Genomic DNA, 17,105 nt, shown 5'->3' with positions numbered 1-17,105 from the left:
CCATGAGGTCTCCCCTCAGCCTCCTCTTCTCCACACTAAACCCCCCCAGTTCCCTCAGCCGCTCCCCATCACACCTGTGCTCCAGACCCTGCACCAGCTCCGTTGCCCTTCTCTGGACACGCTCGAGTCATTCAATGGCCTTTTTGGAGTGAGGGGCCCAAAACTGAACCCGCTCATCGAGGGGCGGCCTCATCAGTGCCGAGCCCAGGGGTAAGATCCCTTCCCTGTCCCTGCTGGCCACGCTAGTGCTGACACAAGCCAGGATGCCACTGGCCTTCTTGGCCACCTGGGCACACTGCTGGCTCATTATCAATCAACCCCCCCAGGTCCCTCTCTGACTGGCAGCTCTCCAGCCACTCCTCCCCAAGCCTGTGGCGCTGCTGGGGGTTGTTGTGGCCCAAGAGCAGCACAGTCCAACTCCCACAAATGGAGCTGCTTGAACTTGTCGATGGCCAAAGTTGTACAAAAAGCCTTCTCTAAAAGCCTCTGTCTTCTTAAATGGGAAAACCAAGGGGCACGAACTACAGCATCCCACCCCAAAAAAAGCAGAGGGTTGTTTGGATCCTTCTTTGCAGTCTCCACTCCCTGAGCAGGTAAGTCAGGTGATTTATTTCTCCAGCCAACTTCTACGCCAAAACTTTCCTTGCTCCACAGAGGCTTCAAAAGTCGAGATCCATCCCCCTCATCTTACAAACACACACGGCAACCTCACAAGTTGAGCGTGAAGTGGCAAACGATTTTATTAAAAGTTAGTAAAAGGCTTTTTTTCTTTTTTTAAAAGATGGGCAGGGACACATTTCCCTCCTGCAGGTTCACCTGCTGATTAGGCTTTTAAAGTGCTACATTATAACTGTGAAAATACCAGCACTTCACAGCAGAAAACTGAAGGTGCGCTTTGATTGAGTCTGAAGTGGTGATAAACCAGCTGTTGCACAAGAGTGGTTCCATGTGCAAAGGCAAAGCATACAAGCTGTTGCTAAAAAGTGGGAAAATAAGTGAATAATTTTGCAGGCAAGTAAAGCATTAGAGAAAAGGGCCTTGGTATGGATGCTGCTGGTTTGGGATCTCATGGGTGTTCCCCGAATCACGCAGAAAGAATGAATTTTGGGATGGAATCTGCAGCGTGGTTATGCAGGCTCACGTACTCTGCTTTATGATATGTATTCTGCTTTATTTCGGTGCAATATTCAGTAGTGAACATGAGCCTTTTAACAAGGTGAAGGGATTTGGGGAGATTTCCTTACCCACTGTGAATAAAGATCAATTCTTAGTGCTAAAAACTGCAGCTTTCACGGGGAGGTGACAGGTCTCTCTGCAAAGCCCTCACTGACAAAACTGCAAAAGCTGAGGAAAAAAAACAGCTTATGGGCGACTGCTGGTGGGGAATCCTGGGTTCTTCTCGCTGTTGCGGGGAGGTTTTGGGTGAGTCACCAGGTTATCTTCAAAAGGGGAAAACAGCCCCCATGTCCCCTCTCCCAGCAGAGGAGGTCAAGTGTGTTTAAGAGCACTGTCCCTTCCTCTGACGGATAACGTGCCGGGCGCTGAGCGAGCGATGAACATCTAAGTTCACCTGGAGAGCAGCCCTGTCAGATCAAAATCAACACCTTGCTATTGCATATATTGTCCTTATCGTTTAAGGGAGGCATTTCTTGCATTTTTTGGGCAAAGGGTGAGGAGGGAGGAGAAGCTGTTTGCCCCGTCGCGGGGCTGACAGGCCCTTCTCACCGCAGGCCGAGCTCCGGCTGCACCCTGCAGCCAGGCACAAGGGGGCTCATCCCCCTCCTGCTCCCCTGCCAGCAGCAAGCTCCGATTTAGGGAACGGCAGGAATCCAGGAGGAATAACGACTGGACACAGTAAGGCAGGGAAGAAGCAACAGCCTGGATTAGGAGCGCAGCCCAGCCAACAGCACCAGGCCACTGCAACAGTTTAAAGCCGACGGCATCCTTGCGGGCTAGCTGGATTCAAACCGGGCCAGCACGTGGTTCGAGCCTTCCGCTGTGCGAATCCACCACCAGGTTGCCAAATGTTTTGCCCAGTCCTGCCTCCTGCCGCAGCTCCCCTGCTCCCCCCCGCCACCCCGCAAATCATGGGAGGGTGGCAACACCCAAAAGTCTGCGCTGGCGTCTTTAGAGCTTAAAAAAAAAAAAAATCCTCTAGTTACAACAACCCTCTAACTACAAAAAAGTAGTTTTGTTATGTTTGTGCTCCCTGTGCTTTTGGGAGGGAGAAGAGATGCAGCTGCAGCCACAGAAGCGGGCAGCACCGCATCACTAAACTCTGCCTAGAGCTAGAAACTCAGTGCCAACAGCAACTAATCGAGGCTGCTTCTGCCCCCGAAAGCTGCCCCGGGGCCGGGGAGAAGCTGGGGATGTTTATTTGGGTTTGAGGATTTTATCTTAGAAATCTTGCAGCCCAATCCCTTCACACTCCAAGCTGATCCCTGGGGATAGCAGGGATATGACAGACTGCAATTTTAAATGGGACCTTCAAGATAAGCCAGAACATCTCAAGCACTGGGTATGGCCTTGAAACATGCAGAGTCGATCTTACTTATGTCCCAGCCTGGACAGGAATATTTCCTATATTCCTGTCCCATAGCACCAGGTATCAGGAAAGGCAAAAAGTACATCCACCCTCCTAGCTAGGCTCTAAAAATACAGCCTAAACATCAAAAGACACCCAAAATCCTGTATGGGACCAAGTCCACTTAACGCTGGCATTGTGTGAAATGTTCCTCTTAAAGCATAATCCCACTTTCCCTGGCAGGAGTGGGATGAAATGAGAAAGCTGGTTAGACACGGCTCATTCCTGACCCTCAGCTTCACCCCCAGGGTGTCATGAAGCGACCCCAGAGCCCACCCCTGACCCTCGGGAGCAGGGGAGGATGCTCTGAAGCAAAGCACCGAAGCAGGATGACGGCTCCTGGGAGAGGGGAAGAGCTTGCTCGTGGGCTGACCTTCTCATCACAGGGGTGTCTCTTGTCATGAATAAGCACCAGGGTCCTGCCCGCGCACCCAGCAACGGGGAAAAGGAGAGGCAGAGACAAGCAAAGGTCCCAGCAGCAGAGCCAGAGCCACCAAGTAAGGCAAATTCAACATGAGGCGCCCGGTGAAGGCTGCTGCATGGACCCTCGGGCACGTTTTCAAGCTGAGATGAGCAGAGCCAACAAAATCAGCTCCACTTTTACAAGCTGGCTGCAAAACCTCTCCTTGCTGCACTGCCTGGAGGGACCCAGGGGGTCACCCTTTGGACCACCAGGACATGTTTCCCTGGGGCCTCCTGGGACCAAACAAAGGAAGACGTGGAGAATCGCCGTGAGGACTTTCTTTTTTGACTCAAGGGATCACTCCCTGAGCCAGACCTCTCTATGGGTGTCAAAAGAAAGGCTACAGACAGGTTGGGAAATGGCGGGGTGAGGAACAGACCCCAACCCAACAGCATCACGCAACCAAGGCCTCTTCCAGCAAAACCTTCCAGAAAGAGATTTAACAACGCCCCTATCATCCCCGCCAACCGCTGCTCTTCAGGCTTCAAAGGCGTTGGCTGAATTCCTGCCCTGAAGAGGAATGAGCCAGGCTGAGTGACAGTGGTGACATCCCATCCACTCCAGGGCTATTTCTGCAGTCGAGCGTACACCAGGAACGCCACAGCTGAAATCACAGCAATGCCCACAGCTGGAATGATGTAGGGCAGGGACGGTCTGTTGTTGTCCCCCAGGGGGACTTTGGCCTGAGACGAGCCGGACGCAGCGCCACGGCCCCCGCTTGAGTGAAAAACCGGAGCATTTCCAAGGGCACCGGCTCCATCTCGAAGGTCGTTGCCTGCCTCGAGCTGGGGGCTGGGGTAATGCTCCACGTGGACCTCATGGGTGCCCAGGGAGGTGCTGACCCAGCTCGGAGGTGGACGGGGGTCTCTGCTTGCTCCAGCTGCCTCCTCTTCCCCAGGGTCTGTGCGAGCTGCTGGAGCCGAGCATCCCGAGGAGACTCTGGAGAGCGTTTCTCCTGAGCTCGAGCTATCTGTGCTCACCATGAGCGGGTCGCTGCTGAAGGTGAGGCTATCAGATGGCTCAAAATGGGGGCCACCAGGCCCCTGGGAGCTCGGGTGTCTGCAGGCTGCCTCTGGGCTCTCCCCGTCCGTGGAGAGGAGGACGCCCGGCTTGCTGAGCTCCACGTCCCTCTCCATGTTGCTGCAAGACATCCAAATGCTCGTGGCAGAGCTCACCCGGCATGCTGACCTCCCAGACCTGCCTTCAAAGCTTCCTGCAGCAGCTGGGAGAGAATCCACTGAGGCCGGGATCACCTTTGGGAGACAACAAGAGGGGCTGGGTGCCACAGGGAGCACCCACTGGGCCTCGTCTCGGACACCCACGTCACGCGATAAGCCCACTTCAGCGCTCAACCACCACATCTCCAGCCACTAAGAGCGAGGCTGGGCCACGGGTAACTCCCAGGGCTGGGAGAGTGACCAGGGCAGGGGGGGTGTTGGGGATCCAGGGAGCCTTTGGGATTTGGGGGAGTTATGGGAAGGAAGGATGGGGAGACAAGTAGCAAGGAGAGGGACGGAAACAGGCAACTGGAAGCCAGGAGACTGACTGGCAAGTCAAGGAGGGGAAATAAGGAGTCAAAGCCTGTCAAACCTTGGCTCCCTTCTGTCACGCTCCAAAATACAGTGTCTGGACGGGGACACAAACACAGTGGGGAAAAACGCCCTGAATAAACTCACCCCCAGTTCAAAATCTGACACTGCAGCATCAAATCTCCCAACCAGGTGGAGTTTGCAAGGACCCGAACGAAATGCAAGCAGTAACAGGAAAGGTCACCTACTTTCTCCTTCTTCAGCACAGAAGGGGTGCTGCTGGCCGTGTCCCCCACGGGCAGGTCTTGCTCTTGTACAGGAGACTTCATGGAGGTGTCGCAGGATGGGGAGGGGTCTCTGGGCACAATGGGAGTGAGTGGGGTGGTTGTTTCCACCAGAGTGTCTGTTGGGGAGAAAACAAAATGTATTGTGTTTATCAGGAGACCTAAAAGGTGATTTGAGGCCGCCCCTCGATGAGTGGGTTCAGTTTTGGGCCCCTCACTCCAAAAAGGCCATTGAATGACTCGAGCGTGTCCAGAGAAGGGCAACGGAGCTGGTGCAGGGTCTGGAGCACAGGTGTGATGGGGAGCGGCTGAGGGAACTGGGGGGGTTTAGTGTGGAGAATAGGAGGCTGAGGGGAGACCTCACGGCCCTCTGCAACTGCCTGAAAGGAGGGTGCAGAGAGGGGGGATGAGTCTCTTGAGCCAAGGAACCAGCGGCAGGACAAGAGGGAATGGCCTCAAGCTGCGCCAGGGCAGGGTCAGACTGGCTCTTAGGAAGGATTTCTTTGCAGAAGGGGTTGTTGGGCGTTGGAATGGGCTGCCCAGGGCAGGGGTGGAGTCCCCATCCCTGGAGGGGTTGAAGAGTCGGGTTGAGCCAACGCTGAGGGATCTGGTGGAGTTGGGAACGGTCAGTGTGAGGGTTAATGGTTGGACTGGATGATCTCCAAGGTCTTTTCCAACCTTGATGATTCTGTGATTCTGTGATTTTGGCTCTTCCTCAAGGATGGTGCAACAGGATAATCCCAGAGCTGAGGGGGTCAGGCAGGGGGAGGGCCCAGCACCGCTGCCTGCTCCTGCCACGGCACCTGAGCTCTCCCAGTAGGTAAACAGGTGGCACCAGCCAAATCAGCACGGCCAGTCTGTTCCTCTCTTTGACAGTAGGGTGGCCCCAGGTTGCTGAAATCGGGGTGCAGAGATATTTAACCAGGTGTTTTACATTGGAAATGGAGCAAGTGCCTCTGCCAAGTCCTGGTCAGGATGTTGTGACAAGATACAGCGAGTAACAACTGCAACAACTGGAGGGAAAACCAGGGGAAAACAAGCAACCAGGCTGGATTTGTGTAAAACCCAACGTTGCTCCTTTCCTGGAGGGCGTCACTGTGGCCCAGGAGACGGGACAGGACGTGGGTGACAGCACAGAGAGCTGTTCTCTACACCTCCACGAGTGCTCGTGGGCCACGAAAGCAAGCACAACCCTGGGCTGTCCTGTACCGACAGCCACAGCTACCACCGTTCGCTGGGAGAGTCCCCACTGTCCCCGGCGTGGCCCTACCCCACTCCTGCACCTTCTCTGCCCCTCTCCATCCTCACCATCAAGCAGCACAGGCATCAACAGCACCTTCAACCCTGCTCCCCAACAACATGGTGGCTACACAGAACTGCCAGGAAGGAAACCCACCTCCATCTTCTCCGTCCTCTTGCAGCATCCTGACCCGCTTCTGCTCCGCATCGAACTGCTGCTGTATGAGGAGGGGGCTGCGCACATCCACGGAGCTGCCCGGGGGCTCACTAAGTTTAGAGCCGGGCACATCCTGGGTTTTTGGCAGTGAGTCTGGGGGCTGTGGCTCCCCTCTGTGAGCGGCCTCCTCCAGCCTTGGGGACGACTCGGTGGAGATGTAGGAGTCCTCTTGGGGCTCGTTCCTGAGCTGCTCGGAGCTGCGAGAAAGGCCTGCATCCCTCTGTGGCAGAGATCTGTGCAGACCCAAGCCCGGTGTGCCGCGGTGCAGGTGGTTGGCGTTCCCGAAACACCCATTGTCTACACACACCGGGTGCTGCTGGCGGCTCAGCCAGTCCCGGCCCCGCTCGGGGGGGACAGATGATGGCACAGACACGCTGGCCACCTCGGGGGTCCCCGCTGCCACCTGCGTAGCCTCGACAGGGTGCAAGAGGTGCCCCTCTCCGTCACGGACCGTGCTCCCAGGAGGAAGTGGCTGGGGACTCTCTTGCTGCAGGTTTTTGGGGAGCTGGAAGGAAATGAGTTGTGTTAAAGCACTGTGACAGTATGAGGGGGTCTGGGACCACTGGGGTGCCCCAAATCCTGACCCAGTGACCCACGCGAGCCTGGCGATGAGGGGGTCTCACCTCGGCACCCACCACACAGCCCGCTGGAGGTCTGCACGGGGTCGGGGGCTGTGGGGGGAGCCTGGACTAACAGAGTGGACCTTGCACTCCCATCCACGGAGGGGAAGCAGGAGAGGTGTGCAGTTACAGGGCCATATGTAGGCTATAAGTTACCAGATGCAGCAAGCACGCAGCAGAGATCAGCATCAAGAAGCTGCTTAGGGTGTCCCTGAAGGAGCCTGGCCCGAGTACAGGCTCCCCACACCCCACCACCCCAACAGGGATCTTTGTGTCCCCATTTGACGTGTGCCCCGCTCACCGATTCCTGCACCGGGGCCCTGGCGTCCAGGTCCGTGCTGCTGGCAGTGGCAGGACCGGGCACAAGAGGCGGCCGGCCACCGGCGGGCAGGTCTCGGTGCGGCTGCTCAGCCAACGGAGCGGGGTTCGGCCCCGGGGACGGCGTCGGGGCACCGACGGAGGAGAGGGTGGGACGGGCATCGCTGGCTGCAGGAGGGAAGGAAGTGGGAGCCTGGGGACCTGGAGGAGACAAAGCGGTTTGTGAGTGGGGACATTGGGGGAAAGGTGAGGAGGCAGAGGATGAGTGTGGGGCTGAGGCAGCCCCTTGTGTGCCCCTGTTCTCTCCACACATTGGCCAAGCCCCCAGCACCCCTTCATAGAAACATAGAATGGTTTAGGTTGAGAAGAGACCTTAAAGATCACCCAGTCCCACCCCTTGCCACAGGCAGGGACACCTTCCACTAGCCCAGGTTGCCCAAAGCCCCGTCCAACCTGGCCTTGAACCCTTCCAGGGAGGGGGCAGCCACAGCTTCTCTGGGCAACCTGGGCCAGGGCCTCACCACCCTCACAGGGAACAATTTCTTCCTTACATCTCATCTAAATCTCCCCTCTTTCAGTTTAAAACTGTTCCCCCTCATCCTATCCCTACCCCCCTGATCAAGAGTCCCTCCCCCCTTTCCTGTAGCCCCTTTCAGTCCTGGGAGGCCGCTCTAAGGTCTCCCCGGAGCCTTCTCTTCTCCAGCTGAACCCCCCCAACTCTCTCAGCCTGTCCTCACAGGGGAGGTGCTCCAGCCCCCCCGAGCATCTTCGTGGCCTCCTCTGGCCCCCCTCGAGCAGGTCCGTGTCCTTCTGCTGTTGGTGCCCCCAGAGCTGGACCCAGCACTGCAGGGGGGTCTGACGAGAGCAGAGCAGAGGGGGAGAATCCCCCCCTCGCCCTGCTGCCCACACTGCTCTGGGTGCAGCCCAGCACACGGTTGGCTTTCTGGGCTGTGAGCGCACGTTGCTGGCTCACAGTCAGTTTTCCATCCACCAACATCCCCAAGTCCTTCTCCTCGGGGCTGCTCTCCATCCACTCCTCGCTCAGCCTGGATTTGTGCTTGGGATTGCCCTGACCCATGGGCAGGACCTTGCCCTTGGCCTTGTTGAACTCCATGAAGTTTGCATGTCCCACCTCTCCAGCCTGTCCAGGCCCCTCTGCACAGCACCCCACCCCTCCAGAGAAGGATCTTTCCATCTCCCCTCCAGCTGTGAAACCCAGCCCAGGGCCAACCCAAGTACCTTCAAACAAGGACCCTGCCCACCCCCAGGCACATCACCAGGGTGAGGGACATCCCTGGGGACAGTCAGACACCCCCAGGCCCCTCAAAGCCGGGACAGGGAGAGCAGCAGTCATCAAGAGACATTGTTTGGGTCCCCAGTCACCACTGGACCCTCAGGGCAGCACCACCCGGGGACGAGGAGGCTACATACGGGCTTGCCAGGTGTCATATACGTGCTGCAGCTCATCGGCCAGGTGCCCGGCATTGTTCTGGCGCAGCGCGTTGATCAGATCCGGTACCCAGCCCTGCCGGCACTTCAGGTGCTGGTAAAACCTATAGGCAGTTGCCTGGCTCCCCCGTGTTTCCTCCCGGGTGTGAAGTTCATCCTAAATAAAACACACAGGGCATCTAAGATAGGGTCTGGCTTAGAGGTAAGGCAGCTGTATGTTGCCTGAGCTGTATATATTGGGGAAGGAGCCTGGTAGGAGTTGGGAAAGCAGGGAATTACTCTGTCGGCGTCGGTCAGGCAGGTCAGGGAATCAGCCAGCGATGACACACGGATGTTCTTGAAATTCTGTAGGTTTTTCATAATGTATTCGTACACTTTCTCTTCGGTCAAACCCATCCTGGCTCAGCACCTGCCGAGAGAGAGAGATGGACTTAATGTTAATGGAGGGCTGCTGGTGATGCTCGGCTTTTCTATAGGAGCTTGGGCTTTTCTGTAGGAGCTTGGCTCTTCTAAAGGAGCTTGGACTTTTCTGCAGAAGCTTGGCTTTTCTTTAGGAGCTTTTCTATAGGAGCTTGGACTTTTCTATAGGAGCTTGGCTTTTCTTTAGGAGCTTGGCTCTTCTATAAGAGCTTGAGCTTTTCTACAGGAGCTTGGCTATAGAAGCTTGGGCTTTTCTGTAGGAGCTTGGCTTTTCTACAGGAGCTTGGCTCTTCTATAGGAGCCTGGCCCTCCGGCACAGGCTCTCGGCCTCGCCGTGGCAGCAATTGGCGCAGGGGGAAATCCAGGGTGGAAACCACGTGAAACAACCCAGGTTAACGTTCAGCTCTCGACTCTGCTTTCACAAACCCAATTCCCCCCTGCAATTGCCCAGCCGCATTTATTGATTTTTTTATGGTTTTGGTTTCTTTTTGCGGGGCTGACCCCATCTGCAGGGTTTTCGTGCAGGTTCCATGACACGGCGAAGCGCGGGGTCACGCCAGGCGAAGGGGGACCAAGGCTGGGTCCTGCTTTCGGCCCTGGGCGACGCGGCTTCTCGCCGACAGACAAGGACGGCGGAGGGAAAATAAAATCCCCTTCTCCCGGGGGCACGGCGGCCCGGGAGGGGCAGGCCTGCTCGCCCGGCCGGGCCCCCTGCCCCGCAGCACGGCCTAGCCCGCTCCCGGGGAGACTCTGTGTGTTGCCAACAGACTAAACCCCCCACAGGGCTCGGGGCTCGGTGCTGGGCGAGCCCGGGGATGGGCCCAGCCCCGGGCACGACCCGTCCCGCCACAGCACAACGCCCTACCTGCGCCCGCCGCCGCGCGCTCCCGGGACCGCTCTGCGCCCGCCCACCCCGCGCCTCGCCGCTGTTGATTGGCCGCCGCGCACGCCCGTCGCGGTGATAGACAGGCGCTGTGAGGGGCCGTGTGTCGATGGGGAAGTGCCCGCCCTCTCCACCGCCCCCTCCCCCTCCGCTCCTCCGGGGGCCGGATCCGGACGGCGGGGCGGGCCTGGGTCGGCGGGGCTTGCTCGCGGCCGTCACCCCGCGGCGGCGGGACGGGGGGAAACGGGCGGAGGGAGCCGTCTCTCCCCGCGCCGGCAGGTGGCAGCACCGTAACGGGAACGACCGACGGGCACCTGGCGGAGGGATCCCTCCGCGCCCGCAGCGCCCCGCCCCTCGCCCCGCCCCGGCCCTGTCAGCGGAGCGCGCCCTGCATGGAGCCGCACCATGGCGGCGGCGGCAGGAGCGGGCGGGCGGCTGCGGGGGCGCCGCTGAGGGCCGGCAGCCCGGCGGCGGGGCGCTGAGGGGCGGCGGGGCCTTTCCCCCTCCCCCCTTTCCCCTCCCCTTCTTTTCCCCCCCACCCCCCTTCCCCCCCGCCCCGACCCCCGCGCCCTCCCCCGGCGCGGCGTCCATGGTCGCGGCCGGCCGCCGCGGCGTCGTACTGGAGCCCTTGGGCGGCGGCGAGAGCCAGCGAGGGAGAAGGAGCGGGACCGGCCCGGCGCCGCCCGCCGCGCCGCAGGTGAGTGACCGACCGACCCGCAGGGGGGGAACCGGGCCCGGGGTTGTTATGGCGACGCGGGGGGCGCCAGGCGGGGCCTCTCCGGGCGGCACCCACGCGTGTCCGCGGCCTCTGCGTGGGGCCCGGCTCGGGCTGCCGTGCGCTCTTGCCTGGCTCCCCGCCCTCCCCTACTCTCCCGCCGCCAGTTTTATTATGTTTTTCTAATAAGAATAATAATAAAAAGCGAATCGTGGATCGCACACGCGAACTTCCACACATGGGTCTGCAGCGGCCTCCTCCCTCCCTCCTCGCACCCGGGGGCTCTGAGCTCCCACCCGGGGACCTCCGACACCCAACAGACGGGACACATCGTGCGTGGACCCCACGCTCGCCTCGCCCAGCCGCAGGATCGCCGGGGACACCGACACGCAGGACACCGGCCCCTCCGTGGGCAAACAACCGTGCTCGGCCTCACCCACGGCCTGCTCAGCGGGGACACGAGGGAGTTTTTTGTGAGGGGTACACCAGCCTTGCAGGATCGTGGTGTGGCTCCCGCCCTGCGCCGTCCCTCGGGGAGATGCTCCGAAGCGGAGCCTCGGAGGGGACCCCAAGGTTGTGTCCCCTCGTCACCGGTGTCTCCATGCATCCCCAACGGGCTGCCACGCTCCGGGCTCTCCCACGCTCGGGTAGATGCATCCTCCCTCCTCAGCCAGCGCTTATTTCTGATCTTGGATGTCATCAAGGGTGGAAAATGTGACAGGAAGGAAGGGAGGCTTTTTTTCCTTTTGCTAAATATGGACTGACATTAAAATCCAAATACTGTCGTGAAAGGAATCCCAGCCCCTGTTTGTTGGAGGAGGGAAGAACGATGTTTTCTGGCTTTTCAGCTGTGAGGTTCCAGCTGGGAAGTTTCGCAAGGAGCGGCAGGGTCCTTGTCGAGAGCCTCAGGAATTTACTTTGCTTGTTCGCAGGACGCTCTCTGCAGTGTATTACGCTAAAAAACTTCATCATCCCTTCCCTGCCTGTCGGTGGCTGGGGGGAGCTTGCTGCGAGCATGCAGGATGCTTTGCAAATATTTAGGGATTTTTTCCTCTCCTGTCCAAGGACTTCCAGAAAAGGAAGGGGTGCAGGCAAATAAAACTGCAGCCACAACAGGAGTTTTTCATCTTTCTTTATCTTCATTCCTGTTGCTGCGGCAGCCGGTGGGAGGGAGGGAGGTGCTCAGGGTGGCTGCAGCTGATGCAGGGAGCCGCTAGGTTTGCGGGGAGGATTTATGTCTCTCTCCGACAAGAATCAGATGCAACTCATGCCGTTATTCCAACGGTGAGGCTGGGAAACCATCTCAATGTGGGGCTCTGGGATGAGGAACGGGACCCCAGGGATGGTCGGGGCGCTGCCAGCTCCCCCAATGTGGCCAAGGTGAAGAGCCGGGATGTTTTGGGGGGGCCGTGGACCACAGCTTCGCTGGGACCTGGGGGTGCTGCGAGAGAGAGACTTGGTGTCTGTGCTGGACAGAAAATGGGCGCTGCCACATTCCCCCTCCACGTGTTCCTCTCCATCCCTGTGGGAGAGCTTCTTGGGGGGGTGTCTGTGGGAAGCTCCAGGGCTTTTGCCTGATCTTTATAAAAACAGTTTGTTAAAGCAGTGGGGGGATACTGGGAGGTGCTGAAAATAGATGTTTCCCGTTTCCAGGGGCACTGCTGTCCTGGCGTTGGTGCGGCTGTATTGTTTTCAAGCTAATAGGATACATAGCTCTGCTTTTTCTGAAATGTCACTCTCAAATAACTGACGCTTTGTGCGAATCCATGATATTGGTCCAAGTCCAACATCAACATCCTCGTGAAAGAGTAGTTTGAATTCCTTCTCTCCCCGTCTCCTCCCGCTGACAACCTACATGTTCTTCTCCCCCCACCCTCGGTGTTTGCAGCAGGGTGGCGGATCCCGAGCCGGCGGGAAGGGCACAGGTTGGGTGACCCTCTGCCATCCTCAGCCCACGCTGGGTCTGCCCTCACTGCTTTGGGTAAGGCAGCGTCGAGCCACGGGTTGCGTGGTCGTGGTCTGCGCAATGCCTCGAAACGCTGGGCAGCGTGGGGTGGGTTATTTCAGGTAGAACAGAGCGCCCATACACTTCCAGAGGGTCAGGAGTAGGGCAGGAGAGGCACAAGCTGCTGGCTGGTACTTTATTCTGAGTGTTATACGAGAAGGAGGTCAGCCCTCGCGGCCGCTTTCTGGTCTCATTCACAAATCGCGTTTTCCTCTTGAAATAAAACAAATCCCCGGGCTTTCCTGTCGCGGTGAAAATCATTTGAATGTGACCAGGTCCATAAGCATCTCCTAAGCCTGCGGACAGGAAGAAACACTAGAGCAAAGAGGTAGGAAATGTCCGTGTTTATAGCAGTGGGCTGATTCATCTCCCTGCTCTTAACTCTTTCCCTCCTGCTTTTGGTGAGATCTGGCTGGTTTGCTTCCGGGCTTGGAGGCCGAGGAGAATATCGCCAGCTCTCTTCTAGCTGGATCACAAAATACTGCTGGGTTTTTTGTACGTTGTGTTTACGTGGTTTGGGGTGGAAAAGGAATGGGCTGGTGGGGGTGTGCGGTTATCCGAATCGGATAACCAGAACATCGGCAGTCACATTAGGAAGGATTAATATTTAATATATGGGGTATGAACCATTGTGCTTAATCACTATCTGAAGGGCTTAGGAAGAGATTTACCGATAAGCAAGTGATTCCCGAACTGTCCAGAATGATTTCTTGCATCTTCCTCAGGAGCAGCTGGTCCTGGCTATCGCTAGAGGCTGGCCTGATCCTGTTCTTCCTGATGTCACCAGCTTTTGTAAGTGGGTAGAGTGGCTTCCATCACGAGTGCTGTCTATTCATTAAACTCACAAAAAACGCTGGAAGCCCTTTTTCTCTGATACAATTCACGTGGCTCTACTGTAAGCTGCAGTACCTGGCAGTGCTTGAAACTTCTGTGTGTAGCCAAGGCTCGGGGGAAATGCATCTTGGGCTCAACGGACGCCGTCCCTGTCACATTCATCCACCCAGCCACAAGTCCGGAGCTGGCTCATTCATCCTCTCCTCTGGCTAACATCTTCAGGAGACCCTGAATTTCATCTGTGTCTCCAGTGTGGCTCTGGAAACCCTCGTGATGACAGTGTCGCTTTCCACATCTGCCCCATGTTGACCCGTGGGGTTTTTTTGCAGCGTGAAGTGTTTTATAGTACAGCAAGGCAGGGGCCACCCCTTCGGGACAGGTGCTGCTGTGTTTGTGTGGGGAGGAGGCGATGGTGGGGGACACAAATAATCCTGCAGGACTAAATCCATCCACGTGCTGTACAACTGCAGTCAGTGGGGCCACGTGTGTCCTGCAGGTCGAGGTTGAGCTGGTCTGAGGTTGGGAAGCGGACGTGGAGGTCTCGATGTGACTCTGGTGGGACAACTGGGGTTTTGACTAAATTTGAGGGTTGTTTCTCCGTTGTGGGAAACCCAGCTTTAGACTGCAGGGGGGTGCGTGCCTGCATCCCCCTCCCTCCCTCTCTGAGTCAAAACTTGCCTAACCGAAAGCATCAGCCGTGGCTGTCAAACCCGATTTTTGCTGTGGTTACACACATGGTACCACAGCGTTGATGGTGGCTGCAGTTTTGATGGTGGAAGTCAAAACAACTGAGTGTGGGTTGGGTTTTGGCATGTTGGTCATGTGGGAAATCATAGTGGCTACTGTAAGAGGCGTGGAGGTTAGAAATTTTTTTTTTCAATGGAGTGGGTACTGTTTTTTCCCCAAAACATGTGGGAGAGCGTCCCTTTTATTCCATATGCAAACAGATCGCTTGCTTAGGCAGTGACTCCTCTTTATTCCAGAATAATTTGTTGTCCTAATTCCTTCCTGTTGAAGCAACTCCATTTTGCGTGGAATAATTAGTACTAATTTGGACCTGGGATGGACAGCAAGAATTCTCTGACTTCAGAAGAGCAGACAAGAGCATAATCTCTGCCTCTCCTGCATGAGTCAGGTCATGCCGTGCCATCCCTCCTCTAAACCAAAATTAAAACCTGTATGTGTGACCAAATGTCCCAGCTTGGTAGGAGGCAGCAGATGTAGGTGTCACCAATTTTAAGCCTTCTGCTTTTGCAGGGCGCTGAGGACATCTGTGGTGAGGGGGAATGGACCACCACCTCCTTCCTTCTTGGCTAACACTGAGGAACAAATAAACAAAAATGTTCCCACCGCGCTGATGTGAAAAGCTGCTTCTGAGCCAGTCTGGCGTGTTGGTGTATTCCTGGCGCCCCAGCCAAGTACTTGAGACCTTTTTATTACCGTAACAAGGACTTCCACATCCTGCCCCACAGTCTAACTCGAGCTGTGGCTATTTTCTGGTCCTTCCGGGAAGACATCCCTGTTCTCCCTTCCTTTACATAGTGAAGGGAAGCCAGCCAAATTCCTTCCCTCCCCCAAATCCCTGCCTGTTTGAAGAAGGGGAGGTGCAGCCATCCTTCTTGGCTTCCCCAGCGTTTACCTGGGAAGCACGAGATGAATTGGTACTGCAGGCAGGACCTCCCCTGCCCGTCTCGCAGCCGCCCTCCTCGACGCTGGTAGGTTCATCATTTCTGCTGGCGGGGGTGGAGAGCACCGACGCCGTGTCCTCGTTTTCCAGAGCGCTGCGTGAATGTCTCTTCAGGCTGAGCCCTGGAGGCGGTGAAAATGGGGGATGTCTGGCCTGGAAATCCCAGCTGGCAGGAGATACGCTGCAAGTGAGACGGGCTTCCCAGTGTCTGGATACCTGACTGTTAAAAACCTTGGCTGATGGATGCTCCCTGCCTGCGGGGTTAGACGGGGAGGTTTAAGACCCTTATTTGTAACTTTAAGGTCCAAAATACTGTTTGACGCTCCATGCTAGATCAATAAAAGCGTGTTAGAAGCTGATCGCAGAGGTGCTGCAGTGCTGCGGCAGCCTACCAGTCTTAAAAACAAGAGTTTGGCGTGTTCAGGCTTGTAGGTTTTGTGTATCTGAGTTAAGTAATAGGTGACAGGAAACCTTGATTCAGGTATGAGCAGTGAATCAATCAGCGCTGGATTGCTCTGTGGTTGAGCCAGCCCCCCCTTGGGATGACTGCCTCCCCGTATCACGCCTGGTGTTTCGAAATAACCTTTCCGAGTTACAATTGCTCTGATGATCTAAAACCCAAGGGTTTAGCTCACTTTGGTCTCCACCCGGTTGGCAGTGACCTTGCTCCGGGGCTGCGGAGACCTGCAGACGTTTCTGGTTTAACTGCTGAAGGTGGGATGTCTCCCTGGGTCTGTGCTCAGATGCTCTTCTCCAAGGAACTGGGATCTTGTGACCAAAAGGCAAATTGTAGAGGGTTTCCCCAAAACCAGTACCCAACCATCCTCGCTTGTCTTCTGTGCATCCAACGTGTCATCTTCTCTGTCTGTTATTTACAGCGTAGGGCCTGGCGTGCTCACGCAGGCTCATCTTTAACTTCAGTTGGTGGTAGGAAGAGCAGCGACCGGAGATGATGTGAATGGGATGCACTAGGCAGCTCTGGGGCTTTTCTGGAGCGTTGCTGCCCTTGGGAAGGCTGATAATGGCTACAACGAGGTGGTTCAGCTGCAGTGGTGAACTTGCAAACTGAGAAGCCGATCCTCCTTTGATCCCTGGGTCTGTGTGGGGTCCATCTCTTGCTCTTGACCCTGCATTTTTAGAGTTGGTGTCTCAATTCATACTCCGGGGATTTCAAACACTTCATTCACAAACTGCCGCTGGCTAAGGGTTGATATTACTAATTTGTGTTAGTAAATTATGTCATGGTACGTGTCAGAGAGCGTTCTGCAGCCAGGAAATCTGTTCTTGGATTCAAGGCGCGTTGCAACCAGCTTGCTCCTGGTTGGGCATCTCTTACTTCACCCTTTGAAATAGCCATCTTGTCCTTGTGAGCTTTCAGGTGAGCACTGAGGTGATGACTGATGGTGTTGATCTCAAGAGAGATCTTGATAAATCTGGAGAAGGTTTTCTGTTTACTCATCTTTATTTGAAAAAAAAAAAAAAAAAAAAAAGGGAAAGGGAGGACCTGCATTGACCTGGAGGTCAGTCCACTTAATGTAGGAAGACACTGGCTGTAGCCGTGCTTAGTCCATCCATGAAAGACTCAGCTATGTGCTGTGCAGGTCCAGCCCCTGACCAGGGACAGGAGGAGAAACGGGGGTGGAGGCAGAAGCGACCTGCCTAGGCAGCGAAATAGTGGCAAGTGGAAGAAAAGCCAGGAAGGCAACTTGGGTCTGGCTGCTGGTGGCAAGGTGGCCCGAGAGACTGGGCTAAACCCGGGGGGCAGAAGGGACAGATGTTACAGTCGTGATGCTGTTAGAGGTTTCTAGAAGGCAGAAACCCTCAAGTAAGTAAATCTTACTGAGTAAGAGGAGAAATA

General features: G+C 56.4%; 2 protein-coding genes across 3 annotated transcripts in view; one reads left to right on the top strand and one right to left on the bottom strand.

The window, feature by feature from the left end:
* Nucleotides 1-715: 715 nt before the first annotated feature.
* MAVS (mitochondrial antiviral signaling protein) lies at nucleotides 716-10,013 on the bottom strand. Its single transcript, XM_074821812.1, has 7 exons — nucleotides 9,989-10,013; nucleotides 8,983-9,112; nucleotides 8,686-8,860; nucleotides 7,238-7,455; nucleotides 6,257-6,821; nucleotides 4,825-4,979; nucleotides 716-4,300 (listed from the first exon to the last, which is right to left on the bottom strand). Exons 2-7 carry the CDS (start codon nucleotides 9,097-9,099, stop codon nucleotides 3,614-3,616), a joined length of 1,917 nt encoding a protein of 638 aa, XP_074677913.1. The 5' UTR covers nucleotides 9,100-9,112; nucleotides 9,989-10,013; the 3' UTR covers nucleotides 716-3,613.
* Nucleotides 10,014-10,413: 400 nt separating this feature from the next.
* The window catches only part of PTPRA (protein tyrosine phosphatase receptor type A), a 134,763-nt gene continuing 128,071 nt past the window's right edge, over nucleotides 10,414-17,105 (top strand). For both annotated transcript variants that reach the window (XM_074821803.1, XM_074821804.1), the window contains exon 1: nucleotides 10,414-10,703. The gene's annotated coding sequence lies outside the window, so the exon portion shown is untranslated. The remainder of the gene's footprint in view (nucleotides 10,704-17,105) is intronic.

This window comes from Strix aluco, chromosome 4 (genome assembly GCF_031877795.1).
Source record: "Strix aluco isolate bStrAlu1 chromosome 4, bStrAlu1.hap1, whole genome shotgun sequence".
Lineage (NCBI taxonomy): Eukaryota > Metazoa > Chordata > Aves > Strigiformes > Strigidae > Strix > Strix aluco.
The sequence above is the reverse complement of the archived record's forward strand: the minus strand, read 5'-3'. Positions and strand labels throughout refer to the sequence as shown.